At 38.7% G+C, this 18,919-nt stretch overlaps 1 protein-coding gene across 1 annotated transcript in view; it reads right to left on the reverse strand.

Annotated features, from left to right (window-relative positions):
- Positions 1–18,919, reverse strand: part of GART (phosphoribosylglycinamide formyltransferase, phosphoribosylglycinamide synthetase, phosphoribosylaminoimidazole synthetase) — a 30,495-nt gene that overhangs the window by 7,936 nt on the left and 3,640 nt on the right. The window contains exons 2-15 of the mRNA XM_006862543.1: positions 18,216–18,311; positions 17,634–17,808; positions 16,277–16,388; positions 15,028–15,096; positions 10,892–11,017; positions 9,395–9,482; positions 9,082–9,167; positions 8,695–8,863; positions 7,652–7,883; positions 4,934–5,028; positions 4,478–4,587; positions 3,199–3,397; positions 1,613–1,864; positions 1,263–1,415 (exon numbers count right to left, since the gene is read on the reverse strand). Of these exons, the coding sequence (XP_006862605.1) occupies positions 1,263–1,415; positions 1,613–1,864; positions 3,199–3,397; positions 4,478–4,587; positions 4,934–5,028; positions 7,652–7,883; positions 8,695–8,863; positions 9,082–9,167; positions 9,395–9,482; positions 10,892–11,017; positions 15,028–15,096; positions 16,277–16,388; positions 17,634–17,808; positions 18,216–18,311 (1,962 nt within the window). The remainder of the gene's footprint in view (positions 1–1,262; positions 1,416–1,612; positions 1,865–3,198; positions 3,398–4,477; positions 4,588–4,933; positions 5,029–7,651; positions 7,884–8,694; positions 8,864–9,081; positions 9,168–9,394; positions 9,483–10,891; positions 11,018–15,027; positions 15,097–16,276; positions 16,389–17,633; positions 17,809–18,215; positions 18,312–18,919) is intronic.

Raw genomic sequence — 18,919 nt, forward strand, 5'->3', positions numbered from 1 at the left:
TGCATTAGGCAAATCTGCTGCACAGGAACTTTTTAAAGTGTTGAAGAGCAGAGATGTCAGCTTGAGGACTAAGGTGTGCCTCACCCAAGCCATGGTATTTTCAATAACCTCATATGGATGCGAAAGCTGGACAGTGAATAAAGATCGTAGAAGAATTGATGCCTTTGAGTTTTGGTGTTGGAGGAGAATACTAAAGTGCCATGGGCTGCCAAAAGAACCAATAGATCTGTTTTGGAAGAAGTAAAGCTAGAGTTCTCCTTAGAGGCCAAGATGGCTAAACTTTGTCTCTCATACTTTGGACATATTGTCAGGAGGGAACAGTCGCTGGAGAAGGATATCATGCTTGGTAAGATGAAGGGTCGGAGAAAGAGAGGACAGGACGACCCCCTAAGGAATGGATTGGCCAGGTGGTTTCATTGATGGACTCAAGTGTCACAGCAGTAGTGAGGTTGGCCCAGAATCGGACATTATTTCGTTCTGCTGTGCATGGGGTCGCTACGAGTCCATTCCGACTCGATGGCACCTGACAACAACACTTCTCCTCAGTCCTTAAGACTGGCAGAGGTCAAAGAATAACCTTTGGTTCTCTTGGCTATAACTGTGTTTGTATGACCATCCAACTGATGTCAGTCTGATCTCAACCTCTATCCACAACCATCTTTGAATGAACAATTGAAGATCTAAAACACTGTATTTTCACTTTCTAGTCCAAATCTACTTTTCCTCCTGTATTATGTATGATTACCACCTGTTCACCTGAATAACCAGATAGTTGGATTTCTTTTTTTTGTTATTCCCGTCTAAGCATGCAATAATTCTCAGATCTGTTTCCCTTTATATCCCCTTAGCACAGGTCCTCTTTAGCTCCTGTATAGACTATAATTAGCTGCTGTCATGCCTGGCATGTCATGATAAAGCATGAGATAACCAACTCCTTGTAAGGAACTGCTTATAGTACTTATTTTTCAATGTATTGGTAGTATAAGACTGCTAACTTCAAGGTCGGTGGTTCAAACCCACCAGCCACTCCTCAGAAACACTATACAAGGTCTATGTGAGTCAGAACCAACTAGACGACACTTAAAATAACAAAGTAAGAAAGCAAAAAGAAGGGTTAGCTCTATTCTCTTTGACTAAATCCCAATAATTAAAGATTTTCTAGGTATAAGCCTATGTGCACTATGTACCCATACCAACTCTGTTCCACAACACATTTTTTCCCTAGCAGTTTTCTGAACAAAAGTATATTTTAATGATCTTACCTAAATCCACCCCAAGTTTTGGAGGGAGGACTCTGGGAATATTTTCTAGCAACCCTCCTCCAGTAATATGGGCAAAGGCCTTGACATGTCCTGAACGCAGAACAGGTAACAGTGTCTGACTGTAGATTCTGGTTGGCGTTAGAAGTAATTGTCCTGTATATGAGAGAGAAAAAAAAAACAAAAATAATTTTGCAATAGAGGTATATTGTGATCTTCTACAGAAAAACCAATTTCATAATGAACAACAAAATCATAGTACCCGTTCTACCTTCAAATAACCAGAGACTAATGCCATCAAGCTGTTGCTCAAACATTCCCAAGCAAGAGAGTTTGAATGTGAGTAAGTTTACCTAAAGTCTGGTCACCACAACCATCAGGTGCTGGAGAGGAGTACTGGAGGGAAGATTTCTCCACAATTTTCCTCACAAGACTAAATCCATTGCTATGAAGACCAGAGGAAGCTATTCCAATAACCATATCCCCTTCAGTGACTCTGTCCAAGTGTGGAAGTTTCTGGTCCCGTTCCATGGCACCAACAGCAAAACCAGCTAGGTCATATTCACCAGGAGGATACATGTTAGGCATTTCAGCTGTTTCACCTCCTGTTAAAAGGGTAATTCAAAAGCAACGAAATTATGTATTTATAAACCTACCTAGGAAATAGTGACATCAGTTACTCTTAGCATGAACAGTTTAACATGTGGCTACATTCTTAAAACTGCCAATAAAATTTACTATACTGATTAGACATAGACTCCTGGAGTGGCACACTGTAGGATCATTACAGGACTGAGAACATGAGTTTCCAGATGACAATATAGGCTTAGAGAAGTGATTCAAAGACATGGGTATAGACAGGAAGATTCTATTATTAGAAAATGCACTCTAAAAGATGGTTGAAAAGAGTTTTTGGCCTTGAGAAAGACTTATCAACAAAAATGGAACCATAAAGAATTAAAGAAACAGAAACCAAAACCAAACCTATCTGTTGTTCTTAATTGCCATCAAGTTGGTTTTGAGTCATAGCAATGTTGTAAAGGGCTTCTGAGGGAACATTTTTCTCCCCCTGGTAAGCTTGAACCACTGACCTTGTGGTTCACAGTTCAGTGTTTATCCTACAGAGCCACCACACTCCCCAAACCTATCTAGTTATTGTGTGCAATAGTCAGTAATTACCCTGCATAAGGTTTCAGAGGAGTGACTGGTTGAAGTGTCAACTTTGTGATTAGCAGTCAAGAGGTTATCCTACAGTGTCACGTACCAAGATTCCACTATAGGATCAAATTGACATAGGACAAAAGATTACATAGGTAACTTAGAGGAGAGTAAATTTATATTAATGGGAGAAGAACAATTTAGAAAATGAAAGCAAGAATGCTTTTATAATTTAAAAGAATGTTATCAATATCACTGAATTGGAAATGCAAAAATTGTTGGAATTGGTGTATGCTCTGCTGTGTGCATTCAACAACAAAAAACTAGTTACTTGGCTAACCTACAAATTCATTCTGCTCAAAGTTCTCACATACACATTTAAGCAATATTTCTATAAAGATCAAGTACATTTCATTCTTAATGCCCCTCTGTAAGAAAACATGACCATTCTGCCTTTGCTGCAGGACCAGTGAGGAGTAAACAGTCCTTGCGCCAGGCTGATCAGGGGACTGCCAAGAAAGATGGTGATGGGAAAGGTGGCCAAAGATAAAAGTCAGCCTGGTAGACAGTGGGAATAGGTCTCAGGGATAAACCCTTGAGTAGGGGTTTGAGGTGAGGGTACCAGGGTCTAGGTTTTCTTCAAAGTATTATTACCTACAGTTTACTAAACTCATTCTGTGATCTACAGTATCTCTTGCTAGCCATACTGATGGCAATCACATCTATGTTAAAATGTTTAAAAAAAAAAAAAAGGATATATGATTAAAATGGACGATAATACCAAGGAGAGCACATCCAGCTTTTCCACAAGCTTTAGCGATACCAGCGATAACAGCTTCTGTCGTATTGAGGTTGAGCTTTCCACAGGAAAAGTAGTCAAGGAAGAAGAGGGGTTCTGCTCCTTGTGCCAGAATATCGTTTACACACATGGCTACCAGATCTTGACCAACGGTATCATGTTTATTACACTGCTGTGCGATCTACAAAAACACAATATAAATATCCACCGAAGAGAATTATATCATGTCAGTTTCCAATGGATACTAATAAATACCACTGACTTTTGGCTAGCCTCTTTAATACCTAAAGATGAACACTAAAAACAAAACCAGTTGCTGTCTAGCAGATTCTGACTCATGGTGTTGCTGGGTAGTAGAACAGTGCATAGGGTTTTCATGGCTGTTACTCTTCAGAAGCATATCACCAGGGTTTTCTTACAAGGCACCCCTGTTGTTGTTGTTAAGTGCCGTAGAGTCGGTTTCGACTCACAGTGACCCTGGTACAGGGTTTTCAAGGAGCAGCTGGTGAGCTTTAAACACCGACCTTGCAGTTCAAATGGCTTTGCAGTCTGGTGCATTAACCCACAGTGCCACACCAGGACTCTGACAAGGCAACCCTGGTGGTGGTTATGTGCCATGGAGTCGGTTCCGAATCATAGTGACCCTGTACAGGGTTTTCAAGGAGCAGCTGGTGAGCTTTAAACACCGACCTTGCAGTTCAAATGGCTTTGCAGTCTGGCGCATTAACCCACAGCGCCATACCAGGACTCTGACAAGGCAACCCTGGTGGTGGTTATGTGCCATGGAGTCGGTTCTGACTCTTAGTGACCCTGTACAGGGTTTCTGAGGCTGTAAATCTTTACGGGAGAAGAAAGCCTCATCTTTATCCCGTGTAACAGCTGGTAGTTTCGAACTGCTAACTTTGAGGGTCACAGTCCGATTCGTAACCATGTTTAAATTGCCAACTTGCCAGTTAAGTCAAGTGCTTAACTTTTGCTTCACCCATGGGCTTCTAAAAGAACACTAAATCTAAACAATCTACTTGGCTCTAAAAACAACACCCTTTTTTTAAAAAAAAAACACCTAAAATACTCTGCCATGTAAACATAGCCTTTAATAATAGCGTTGTCAGAAATGTAGACATTCTAGCCACATATTATGGTTACTTGGTATAGTTCTTTTTAGCTCATATATGTCAAAAGAGGAAAATATGTATCTGATATACAGAAAGTTCCCTCTTCACTTTCATAACAGCCTCTACTCACACAGGTGTCTGATTACCTTCAGCTTAGTTCCAACACCGTCTGTTCCAGAGGCCAGAAGAGGATCTTTGAAACCAGCTGCTTTCAAGTCAAAAAGACCAGCAAATCCTCCAAGATCAACGTCACAGCCTATTGGATAAAATGATTAATTACTTGTTATATTTTAGCAATTAGTTAAACATAATACTTGCTCTTAAAATGGCTAAAATCATTCGTGAGAATGGTTACAAAACCATTATAAAAACTGTTCAAGAAAGTAATTCCATATGAAAAGGTCATGTTACGTACTTAATATAGTATCATGGATAAGAAATGCTTTCTTTAGTAATATTAAGGATAAGAAAGAAAACTAGGGGATTAAGACTTCATAACAACCTGGCATAATCTGGAACATTTCCTTCAATTAAATATAAAGTCCCAGTCAATTCATAATATGTCAAATTTAATGAATTAGCTAAGTCGGGATCTGATTTACCTGGCCTGGAAGTAGCTTTTGCTAAAGGCTTAATTTTCTTGACCAGCATATTTCCAGCTTCAATGTCTACTCCAGATTCCTTATAAGTCATGCTCCTAAAGAATTAAAGAAACAGAAAACAAAATGAAACCTAGAGGCTAAATGCCAGGAGAAATGATTCTAGCCTTAAAATATTACTTAAAGCAAAAGCTATACCAAGTGGTTTTCAAATCCTTTAAGGTACTCAAAACTAATTTGTCACAATTGTTCTGTTCAATTTTGATATGGGCAGGAGTGTAAAAACCAAGGCAAAATTAAAGAAAAAGATTAGGATGATAACTCTACAAAGAAATCTCTAAACACATATTCAAATTCTTACTCTGTTGTTGTGAAGTGCCGTTGAGTCAGTTCCGACCCCTAGCGACCCTGTATAGGGTTTCCGAGGAGTGACTGGCGAGCTTGAACCACCAACCTTGCAATTCAAACATCTTTGCAGTCTGGCGCATTAACTCACAGCGCCACACCAGGACTCTGTAGACTGTATAAAGCCCTCGAAGTCATTTGGCCTGGCCCTCCCAAGGCAACTGAAGTTCCGGCCATCAGATAGTTATTGTTAAGTGCAGTCTAGTCGGTTCCCAAATCATAGCAACCCTGTCTGTATAGGGTTTTTGAGAAGTGGTGGGTGAATTTAAACCATCAACCTTGCAGTTCAAACCAACCTTGAGGTCGGGTGCCATCAGCTCACAGTGCCACACCAGCCATTACGTTTTTAAGTGCCATTGAGTCGGTTCTGACCCATAGTGTCCCTGTGTAGGGTTTCCAAGGAGCACCTGGTGAGCTTGAACCAATGACCTTGTGGTACAAAGCGACTCTGCAGTCTCGTGCATTAGCCCACACCAGGACTCCCATCACATTAGGGGTGAATTAATTAAATGCTTGGTCATATATAGCAGGCTAATTTTTTTAAAAAAAGTTTTTATTGTGAATTGAGTAATATTTTATATGGAAGAACATCAGTTTTGCACTCATTGTTTCATTGCAATGATTATAATCCTCTCCATGCATTTGTTCAACAGTATTTGTTTCTATTCCCTGTTTCTTTTTGTTGTTGTTGTTATGTACACAAAAACACTCAGAAATATATAATCAACCAAAGGACACATTCTGCAAGCAGCAGGCTATTTTTAAAGTTTATAACTGTATAGCCGGTGAATGCTGTTACAAATTTTGGCAGTAAAAAGGTTCTCCACCCCAGTTATAGCTGATGATAGGAAAAAAACAAACAAAATAATGACCAGCTAGTTATTTACAGAATCACTCCATCTGATATAGCCTAAGATTGCTATGAGTAGGAACTGACTAAACAGCACGTAACAACAAGGTCATCACATTTGAAGTGGTATACTTAAAGATCAAATTCACGAACAGCGATGTGGGCTCAGTAATCTTGCTCTGCAAAAATGAGATAACTTGGCCAATGGGATCCAGTAATACATGAAGAAATGATGTGAAGTTAGCAGTCCGGAGTCACTTTTAGAAAGGAAACAACAGTCCTACTGATTTAAAAAACCTTTTCTCTTGGTAACAACTGGAATTTTTGCCCTCTCATTTTTTTCATCTTTAAGCAAAAAGACTGCAATTAAGGTTGTAGTCAGTTAAAATAGGTCATTTCTACATAATTCAAGTCATTTAAAAATGAAAAACAAATTTTTAGTGTAATTCTAAAATAATTCCAGGATTTAAACATGCACCTAATGAGCATTTTTTGTTGTTTAGTTCGGTCAAGTTGGTTCTGACTCAACAGAGGCCTGTGTAGGGTTTCCAAGGAATGGCTAGTGGGTTTGAATTGACTACCATGCAGTTAATTAGCAGTCCAGTGCTTATCCTACAGCAACTTAACAGGACTCCTTAATGTGATATGTATTTGAAAAAAATCCAAACACCTATATTTGCAATGAATACTTTTTTGAGTTTTACAAGAGACTAACTGTACATACCAATAAAAGAATTAATTAAGGGTCAAAAATAAATTTTAATAATAGATATAAAGGCAGTGACCACTGAAACTACTAAAATTTACAATATAATCAAATCGTTACAAAAATTAGCTGATCAAAATCCTAATCTTCAATTCTTTTGACACAACTAGAAAGTATAAATACACAATAATATTCAAGCACAAGATGTTATTAAGTGACACTGAGTCAGTTCTGATGCATAGCGATCTTATATAGGGTTTCCAAGGTTGTAAACTGTTATAGGAGCAGCAAACCTTATCTTTCTCCTGCCGAGTGGCGGTGGGCTCAAATTGCCAACCTTCTGGTTAGCAGCCCCAGTGCTTATCCTATAGTCACCATGCCACACCTTAAAAACATGATAACTATACGAATAAAAAGGAGTTCTGGTAGTGTAGTGGTTACACATTGGGCTGCTAATCTCATGGTCAGCAGTTCGAAACTACCAGCTGTTCTGTGGGAGAAAAATGAGGCTTTCAGCTCCCGTAAAGATTTACAGCCTTGGAAACCCTATACAGGGTCACTATGAGATCGACTCCACGGCACAAAACAATACGAATAAAAATACTTAATATCTTGTTTTATTTAAGTCAACTTTTCAGATATGTTACTTTCCATTTGCAACCAGTTTTGGTATAAACAATACATAGTGAATGGAATTCTCCACATAGCCATTGAAGCCAGCATTAAAATTGTTATAATCATTTCTGGAAGAGAAGTTTACCTGGACTGGTGGAGAAAGGCTATGGCACGATAGCCAATGTCCTTCCTATAAACGGCTCCCTCGAACTTTATGGCAGCCAGTCCTTTCTTAGCTTCTTTAAGTGCTGACAGGAGATCTCTCTGGATGGCTGTTACTGTAAGGACTCTTCCCCCGTTAGTCACCACTTTGCCGTCTTTGAGGGCAGTGCCGGCTTGGAACACCTCAAGTCCTAACGCTTGAGCTTCAGAAAACCCTGTAAGAGAGCACATTTGACCTATTACCTGAAATAATATTTCACTCATGTGAAAGAATTTTCAATTTTCACTTGTTCTTTTTTCAAACCTTTTTATTACATTTAAACCCATCTTCACAAAAATTCCATTAGGTGGTAATGGACATAAATTCAAAACCAAGCCCACTGCTGTTAATAGAACTCAGAGCAATTCATAGGACAGAGAGAACTGCCCTATGGGGTTTCCAAGGCTGGAAATCTTTTTGGAAGCAGACTGCTAAATCTTTCTTCCATGGAGCATCTGGTGGAATTAAACTTTGGACTTTAAGCTAGCAGTCAAGTGATTAACCAGTGCACAACCAGGGCTCCTGGATTTAATGTAATACAACAGCAAACAAACTAGTGCCTTTTGGCTCTGTTCTGCTTTAAGGTGAAAAATGAATTCCTACAAACTTGGGTTCTCATAAATCTCACTATAATTCTGTGATGACTCAGAAAACATGCCTTTATAATGAAAATGCATTTTATTGATAATGTTCCATTTACTTTTCTATATTGCCATCAGTTCCCAGGCTCTGGGTGGATGGAAATGAAAGGTCACACTGGGTGATCCTCTGGAAACTTGGCTTAGGTTTTCCTTGTGTAGGAATGGAAATGGATGGCAGATTTTCAAACACAGTAATTTTGCATATTTGATCACACACATCCAACAAGCAACATGGTTAAGGATGTTTCATGCCCTTAAAAAGCAGCAGAGCCTGGGGAAGGACGTCCCCTATGGCACTGGCCATCTGTCACATTGTCATTCACTCTCTTGTTCCCTGATGCTCACCTGTGATCTCTACGCCTTTGGCGTAGTCTCCAGGATAACCTTTACTTGCCATGACAACAGTGATAGCAGTGCAGTTTTCCAGCCAAATGGGCATAGCTGTGCAGAGTAAGCCATCTAAGGTGGACTGGATCACTTCATAAAGGTCACTTTTAAGAAGTGGAAGGATTACCTGGATAAACATAAACATTATATCAAATCATATAAAATTTTAGTTTCCTTATTTTATTCACAGGGACACTAGTAAAACTTGCATATATTTTTCAAAGGTAATCATTTCCAGGGTCATAAATCCTATAATAAAAACAATCTAAGTCATCTACAAATGAACTTTTCATTATAGTGCATAATATTTTAAACTATCAAGACAGCAATATTAATGTTACCCACTTGACACTCTGGGTCACCAAAACGACAATTGAACTCCAGGACTTTTGGACCATCCTTGGTCAGCATTATGCCAGCATACAAAACACCTTTATTTAAAAACAAAAGAGAGAGAAACAAAGGAAGTCCATAGGAAGCCACTGCATCGTGCCTGAAATCTAGAATATTAACTTCCAACTCTCAAAGTTCCAGAATAACCTAATCACAGCAAACATTCAACAATGGTCAGTTAAAAAGACAAAATAGAAATGAAGTAACTGTGCCCAAGGTATAAAAGTTATCCTACAAAAAAATATCCATAATAATATATGCTTACCTGTGTATGGAGTACCTTCCTGCTGCATACCATCTACTGTGCGCTGAAGAATGGTATTTTTAATTTTTAGTAACATATCCTTAGAAATCTGGGGAATGTAAAGAAATATGTAAATGCAACTGATTGCATGTGTTGTTATTGTTAAGTGCTGTTGAGTCGGTTCTGACCTATAGTGATCCTATATAAGGTTTCCCAAGAAGTGGCTGGTGAGCTTGAACCACCGATTTTGTAGTTCAAACGGCTTTGCAATCTGGCCCAAAAGCCCACAGCACCACACCAGGACTCCAAATATACATAAAAACATATATACTACTTCCTCCACACAAACACACTTAAAAAAGCAATTCCTCAATACCTTGAGGAATTTTACACTCAAATTTTGATTTTTTATAGTAGTAAATACTCTAGTGGCAACTAAAAGCATTACCAGCTCCCTATTAGGACTAAGCTGATTTTTAAAAACCACCTCTTATCACCATATCTAATGGGACTCCTAGTGTGGTGCTGTAGAGTAAGCACTGGCCTTCAAGGTCAATTTCAATTATCAAGGTGGGTGGCTCAAACTCACCAGCTGATGCTGGGAAACCCCATACAGGGTCTATATGAGTCAGAATCAACTCTATAACACTTAACAACATCACCACACATAAAAATCTTCAGAAAAAGCTAAGAACAATTTTCCAAAACATAATGAGAGGAAAAACAGTCATCTCTCATTCCGAGGCTGCTTTGTCCTCACCCAGTATACCCTATGCATAGTTCAAATGCACACATGCTTTTGTTTGTAATGTCAAAATTACACTAATGGATAGTTATTATATTAAAATCAGTTACCAAATGGTAGTTTAAATAAGGATAGTCTTTAAAAAGAAGTTATGTATGGTTTTGTTCTTAGTATTCTAATAAACATGCAAAGGCCAATGTTATTAGCACAAATGATCATGACGATTCTCATTAAAGAGGGACGAGTTTCTGAAATGCTAATCTATTAAAAACATACTCAAAACAACTCAGTTTTCTCATAAATACAGTTCAGAAATTGTTTGGAAGCACATCTATTCTATTTTATGATGCAGTAGGACCAGAACAAATTATGATCTGACTTGACTTTCAATTCTTGTTTCTCTCACACACAAATATTTATTGAACTCATATATCCTGGGGTCCTATTATCTAAAATGAACAAAAGAGAGTTCATAGGTCCCCATGGATTAAAACAGGATATAGGGAAAAAGGATTACTTTAGCTTACCTCTTCAAAGGTTTTTACTAAAGGACTATTTTAGAGATATGGCCATTACCATAATGAATTCCAACGAAATGAGACCAAAAGAGAAACTATGTATTTAATAGAATAGACAACCTGTTGATTACTAATCTAATTTATAGAAAAAACCCCCAAAGCAAAACACAAACACTCAGAAAGAAAAACATGAATTAAGTTTTTCCAGAAGACCCAACTATTCTTGCACCCAGCTGGAACTCTTGTGACAAATACCTGAGGTGCTGGACAATAGGCTCCCATGCCCCCTGTGTTGGGGCCAAGATCTCCCTCCTGTAATCGCTTATGGTCCTGTGCTGGAGGCATAGGGGCAACAGTTCTTCCATCAGTGAAACACAGACACTGCAAAAACACATAAGAACAGTAAAAAATAACTACAGCAAATTACATATAAAGGGGCTTCAAAAGCTTTGCAGAAAATTTCAATTTTCTTTCAGTTCTATTTTCCAATGAACTTTTTGAAGGTCTACTTACTCTTTGCAGAAAAGTTTTAAGTATAATGAGTTTGAAAATAAATAGCCCTAAGCTATGTACATCAAGGGAGTCCTGGTGTGGCGCTGTAGGTTAATGCGCTAGACTGCAAAGTTGGTTTGAATCACAAGATCGGTGGTTCAAGTTCACCAGCTGCTCCTTGGAAACAGGGTCATTATGGGTTGGAATTGACTTAAAGGCACACAACATACATCAAGAACCAGAAAATCATTTATGTTATAATTTTTGAGTTAGGTTAAGGAAAAACAACGAACTTTTCAAACAAAATATTTCAACTTTAAGCTTCCTGGCATTAAATTTTTATTCAAGATGATTCTAATTCCATTATTTACAGTATAAGTAACTGTGAACTTCTGACAAGTTGTCAGACTAGGCAGATATACTAAACATACCATTTACCACAATGATATGAGAGACAAAATAAAGCACAGATAAAAACTGTGGCAGCCTGAACTTCTGAAGGTTAGAGGTGGATGGAGTGCTTGCTGGGAGGAGAGGCTGACCAGGGATGGAAAAAAAAAAGACTGGAAAACGGCTGGCCAGATATGGCTCAATCATCTTGTGAACAGCTTTGGCAGTGGAAGGAAGCCTGGCAGAGAAGATTTGCATGGGTGACAGAAAAGGTTCAATGTCTTCTTTTCCCCTACCATTCTCTGCCGACCAGCAGTGTGGCCAGTTCCCAGCCTCATCCACCTCCAGTGCAGACTCTGTCACTTGGTTGAGAGCCACCCACTGTGAGTGAGTTAGGGGCCTGGCTGCACCGTTCTGATGTGTGGGTTCGGCTCCAGAGCTACAAACCCGCGGAGCTACCAGACAGCATTTAAAAAAACCACGGCCCCAGATTCCCTGAGGTCCTAATAGATGGAAAGCAGCTCCACCAAAGGCCCCCAAGAACTACTTCCAGATCGAGTGCTCTAACCACTGACAGTATAGATAATGTTGCAATATACAACAAGAAGGAGGTTAGCAGAGCAAACAAGGTAGAGAATGCAAGAGTTAAAGTGAATAATAGAGAATGCTGTTAATTTGGTACATGGAACGGACTGTAATCATGTAATGAAGCAAAGTACACAATTTTCTAAAATGTAAAACTGATGATCTACCTGTAAACGTTCACTTAATTCATAATAAAAACTTAAAAAAAAAAAAAAATGTGGAAACAAAAAAGCATGAATGTTTGGATTAATCCAAAACCCACAATGTGTGATAGAAGTCAGTATTACCCAAACAGGAGGCACAATGAAAACATTTTTTCCTTACATTTGCATTTCAAATAAAAAATTTCTTTCCAACTACTGGGAAGCAACTAGAACAATTCAAGTGGGACTCAGAAGAGTCCTGATATGGTGCTGTAGGATAAGCACTGGACAGCAATGTCAGTTTGAACTGCAAGGTGGACTTCAAATCCACCAGCTACTCCTTGGAAACCCTATACTGGATCGTTATGAGTCTGGAACCAACTGGATGGTGGAGTCCTGGTATGGTGCAGTAGGTTAACACTAAAACACTAACCACAAGGGTTGGCAGTTCAAACCCACAAGCCACTCTTCAGACTCTATAAATCAGGGGTGGGAACAGTTGGCTTATGTCCTATATAAGGCCGGCGAAACCATTTGATCTGGCTCTTCCAAGGCAACAGCAATTCTAGCCATCAAACTGCTGTTGTTTGGTTCTGACTCATAAGGATCCTCTATAGGGTTTCTGAGGAAGAGCTGATGAGTTTGCACTGCAAACCTTGAGGTTTAAACAAACTTTTGAGGTTGAGTGCTTATCCTATTGCCACCAGGACGCTGCGATCACATTTGTTATTGTTAAGTGCAATCAAGTGGGTTCTGAAGCACAATACCCCTACATAAGAGTATCCGAAGAGTGGCTTGTGAGCATGAACCACTGACCTGAAGGTTCAAACAGACTTTGCAGCCCAGTGCATTAACCCACAGCACTATTATCAGCCATCATACTGTTGTTGTTGTTAAGTGCCAGTGAGTCAGTTCCAACCCATTGCGAACCTGTACAGGGTTTCCCAGGAGCTTCTGGTGAGCTTGAACTGCTGATCTTGCAGTTCAAATGGCTTTGCAGTCTGGCGCATTAACCCACAGTGCCACACCAGGACTCCAGCTATCACACTGTTGTTTTTGTTAGGTGCCATCGACTCGGTACTGCCACATAGCAACCTTATACTCAGTAGAAACACTGCCCGATCCTGGGCCAACCTCACTACTGTTGCCACACTTCAGTCCACTGACGCTGCCACTTGGCCAATCTATCTCGTTGAGGGTGTTCCTCTTTTTCTCTGACCCACCACCTTACTAAACATGGTATCCTTCTCCAGCGACTGTTCCCTCCTGACAACATGTCTGAAGTATGAGATGAAGTATGAGAGATGAAGTTTGGCCATCTTGGCCTCCAAGGAGCATTCTGGCTGCACTTCTTCCAAAACAGATCTATTGGTTCTTTTGGTAGTCCATGGCACTTTCAAATATTTGCCTCCAACACCATAACTCAAAAGCATCAATTCTTCTACAGTCTTCCTTATTCACGGTCTAGCTTTTAAATGCATATGAGGTTATTAAATATACCATGGCTTGGGTCAGGCATACCTTAGTTCTCAAGCTGACATCTCTGCTCTTCACCTCTTTATATGTCATTTGATTTATTGACTGCTGCTTCTGTGGGTGTTGATAGTTGATCCAAGAAGAATGAAGTCCTTGACAACTTCAGTCTTTTCTCCTTGATAAGAATGTTGTTTATTGGTCCAGTGGTAAGAATTTGTTTTCTTTACATTGAAATGTAGCTATCAAACTGTTGTGGTTGTCGTCAGGTGCCATCGAGTCGGAACTGACTCACAGCGACCCCATGCACAGCAGAACGAAACAATGTCCAATCCTGGGCCAACCTCACTACCGCCGCCACACTTGACGCCATCAATGATGTCACCTGGCTGATCCATCTCGTTGGGGGTCTTCCTCTTTTTCTCTGACCCTCCACCTTACCCAGCATGACATCCTTCTTCAGCGACTTGTTCTCTCCGGACAATGCGTCCAAAGTAGGAGAGACGAAGCTTAGCCATCTTGGCCTCCAAGGAGCACTCTGGTTGTACTTCTTCCAAAAGAGATCTATTGGTTCTTTTGGCAGTCCACGGCACCTTCAGTACTCTCCTCCAACACCACAACTCAAAGGCATCAATTCTTCTACGATCTTCCTTATTCACTGTCCAGATTTCACATCCATATGAGGTTATTGAAAATACCATGGCTTGGGTCAGGCGCACCTTAGTCCTCAAGCTGACATCTCTGCTCTTCAGTACTTTGAAAAGCTTCTGTGCAGCAGATTTGCCCAATGCAATACGTCATCTGATCTCTTGACTGCTGCTTCCGTGAGTGTTGACAGTTGACCCAAGAAGAATAAAGTCCTTGATAACGTCAATCTTTTCTCCATTGATAAGAATGCTGTTTATTGGTCCAGTGGTGAGTTAATTAAACGTTTAAATGTTTGACCAAATATAGCAGGCTAATTTTTAAGTTGATTATTTTGTATGGCCTGCAAATGATGTTATAAATTTTGGTAGGAAAAAGGTTTCCCACTTCTGCCATAAAGGGTCACAATGATTCAGAAAAAACTCAATGACTCTCGTTGTTGTGCCATCTAGTTGGTTTTGACTCATAGCAATCCTGTATAGGGTTTTCGAGGAGTGACTGGTGAGCTTTAACTATTGACCTCATGACTCAAAACGACCTTTCAGTACAGCACATTAACCTGCAGCGCCATACCAGGACTCCTGCCACTGAACAAGGTAAGTCAGATAACATAGTTACTTATATGCCATAAACACCAAAATAAAAGGTGAGTTATATACATACAGATATTTCTTCTCCTTCAAGAAGTTCTTCAATGACAATTGTTTCTCCAGCTGCTCCAAAAGCTTTGTCCTGATTGCAGATTTTAACAATAACAAAAGGTCAGAATATATCTAAGCATTTAATATTTACTTAGTTGACTTCTGTGTTTTACCATTTAGATCATGAACCAACATACTGATGCACAACACGTAGTATATATGCAATATATTAACTTGCCCTTTTTGAAAGCCTCAAAGAAACAAACAGAGGTTTATTTTTAAAGCAGCAACAGCACTAGTATAGATGAAATGATTGCATCACTAATACTTTCAAGTAAGGTAATGCGAAAATACGCTTTTGCTATCACAAAGTAATCTTTTTTCTGATTACAATTAGGTATGTCTGCCTATAATAATTATCTCAAAGCATGCCTCTGAAAGCAGGTTTATATGAAGGAAAAAACATCAACAACCAAGATGGATCAAGACAGAAAAACAAAGTACACTAATCACTGCTTTACTTCTTTTAGACTTGGGATATACTGGAAACATACTTTTGTCATTATGGCTAATTTGAGAATTTACTTCTATTCTCCATAGTATTTTCTGTTCTTTTATCAATAGGTTAAGGATGCTGTAACTTATTTCAAAACAACTGAGTCAGATTTAGTCACCAGTGTAGATCTGTAATACCCTTTTATCAAGATGATTATATATACTGTCACGAATAATATATCAACTATATGTTTACCAGATGTATCTTGAGGAACATTTATTACACTAAAGGACTATTTTTTTAAATAAATCCACTTATTATCTAGAATAGGCAAATGTATAGAAACCAAAGTTTCAAAGTGGTTAGCAGTGACAGGCAGACAGGAAGGGGAAATGGAGCTCACTGCTTAAGGGACATGGAGCTTCCATTGAGGAGGATGGGAAAACTGGGAAATGTACAATGGTAATGGTTGAGAAACATGACGAATGTAAGTAAGGAGTTCTGGTAGCATAGTGGTTAAGAAACGAGCTGCTAACCCCAAGGTCAGCGGTTAGAAACTACCAGCTGTTCCGCGGGAGAAAGATGATGCTTTCTGATCCCATAAAGATTTACAGCCTCGGAAATCCTGTGCAGGTTCACTATGAGTCGGAACCGACTCCATGATACTTAACAAACAACCATTATACATGTAAGAAATGTTAAAATGGCAAATGTATTGTTATATATATGCTTACAAAAAATAGAAAACCAAACTGTCCCAAAAGAATCAACCTACTTGCATGATATCCTGTACAGCTTTACAGGCCTCTTCTTTGCTCTTTGCAACAATCACCCCTTTCCCAGCAGCAAGACCACTGGCCTTTACAACCAGAGCAGGAAAGTCAGCACTGTGAAGACAGACTAAACTTCAACACCAGACAAATCCTTACAATCTCAATTTTTAAAAAGGACTTAAGTAATGCTTTATCACCAAATGTTACATATCACGGGCTTTTTCCCGTGTACTTCTTTGCAGTTGAGAATATAATAGCAAATTCAGCTTTGTTTTCACTCATTGCTACAGCAGAGGATTTTTCAGTTATTAAAATAAGTTTTGAAAGAATAAAGCAGATGTATAGAGTGGACATGGAAAATTGTTCAGCTATCTTATTGATGTATCTAAAGTGGCTACATTAAGACAAATATGAAGATATAGACACAGACCACTTTTGGAAATCTACACAAAAAACTGCTATTGATAGTGTCTCTGCTGAATGGTACTGTGGATTTGGAAACAGACTTAACTCTTACTTACTCAGGGCATATGGCTACTACTAAATAATCATATTTAGTACCTAAGAAATCCTGTAAATCGTAAGGAATAAAACGAACTCAAATGAAAGAATACATACTAAGTATCAGGAAGAAGTGCCAGTATACACACACACACAAAAGGGGGCAAAAGCATGTGTCCACCAACGTTCACTCACTGCTCAATGTTCTCCACATTAGAGTACAAGAGATTTATCATTTTAAGATTTAGACCTGGATTGGTGGTAGCAAAAGGAGATAATTTTCACTCTCTGTTGATTTGGTTGTGAAAATAATGGCACACAATTGCAGAATGAAAAAACATTTTTATCTCTCTGAGAGTAACTCAGTAATACATATGGTCACAAGATCATATAAAAATATAGGTATACCCATCCATAGGTATGAAGTTGATTCCAGTTCAACCCATCTCATTATGATGCTAGAAAAAACCAACCTACCTATTATTTATTATGAGTTTCATTTTCTCTCTAACCATCTTAGTGTAAACTTGTGCTTAAGGACCTAGCATTACATTTTTTAAAAAAAAGTTTTTACTGTGAATTGAGTGACAGTTTTTACATGGGAGAACATTGGTTTTATACCATTGTCTAACTGCAATGATTACAATCTCCTCCATACATCAACATTCAACAGTACTTGCTTCTATTCTGGTGTTTTTTTGGGTCTGTGTGTTAGTGTTTGGGGGATGGGGAAGGGGACATACAGAAAAAACACTCATGAATATGTAATTTAAACAACCCTAGCATTACATTTTGAACACAAAAGTATTTAAATATCATGACAAAACAACTGCCCTTCCTAGACAGCCTTTGATCTACCTCATGATAAAGTTGCAGGCTTCTTCAGGTTTGGTGAAAGCTCTCCATTTTGCAGTTGGGATTCCATGTCGATCCATAAACTCTTTGGCAAACTTTTTACTGGACTCTAACTGAGCTGCTTCTGTGGTGGGGCCAAAGCATCGCACTCCTGCAGATGTTAGGTTCCCAACAATTCCTATTCAGAGAACAAGGTCCTAAGTAAACCAAGGGCTTTTAACACTGAGGACAAATTCTGATTAGACTTGAGACTCCATTTCAAGGTTCAGCTATACATAGTAGATGACTGGTTTCAAGCTGTCTACTAAATACAAGGGGGCTGGAAAAACTCTTTGAAACTCCCTAGTATAAACAAAAAATTTAAATCCATCACAAGTTATTTGAATTATTAAATGAGGATCGAACCCAGCCTACTTGTCTCTAATACATAGGTGACATTCATCCAAAGGTGATAAATTTCAGGAAAGCAAGGGAACACAGAAAATTTGATTTTGCACTCATCACACTTTTTGAGATTAGATAATATTTAATTTCTTGTTGGCAGTGCACACAGAAATGAACAGAATAAACATAAATAAAAGTTACCAGCAGCCAGAGGTGCCTCTGGTCCAACAACAACAAATTCAATTTTCTCAGTTTTGCAGAATTGAGCAAGGGCAGTGTGATCGGTGATCGAAATGGCTGCCAAGAAAGAAAATCCAAGTCATTCACAAACATTTGTTGTTCAAGCTAACAAAGTGTCATGCTAAAATCTAAGCATAGTATTTTCCTATGCCTGTTACCATTGGTTTTACTGCTATACATAAGAGTTTTATTGGGAGATATTCAGAACAGAGAGCATTTGCTTAACTATTGAAGCTCAGTTTATCATCGCTGCAGCCAGCTGGAAGAAAATCCCAGTTAACCTAACAGAGAGTTACAAAGTATTCTCTTGACGACTGTGTTTATGTCACAGGTGCTGATTATATAGTATACAGAAAGTATGATAGGGCTTCAAAAATGTTGTTGAAAAATTCCATAATCCCAATTCCATTTTTCCATAAGCATTTTTTTTTTTAACAATTAAAAAAAATTTTATTGTGAACTGAGTGGTAGTTTATATGGGAGAACATTGGCTTCACACCATTGTTTCATTGCAATGATTATACAATCTCCTCTGTGCATCACTATTCAACAGTATTTGCTTCCATTCCCTCTGTTTTGTTTTTTCTTCTACACCTTTTTTGGGGAGTGAGGAGATGTACACAAAAACACTCAGGAATATATAATAATTTAAACAACCAAAGGGC

The sequence above is a fragment of the Chrysochloris asiatica genome, unplaced genomic scaffold, assembly GCF_000296735.1.
Source record: "Chrysochloris asiatica unplaced genomic scaffold, ChrAsi1.0 scaffold00049, whole genome shotgun sequence".
Taxonomy (NCBI): Eukaryota; Metazoa; Chordata; class Mammalia; order Afrosoricida; family Chrysochloridae; genus Chrysochloris; species Chrysochloris asiatica.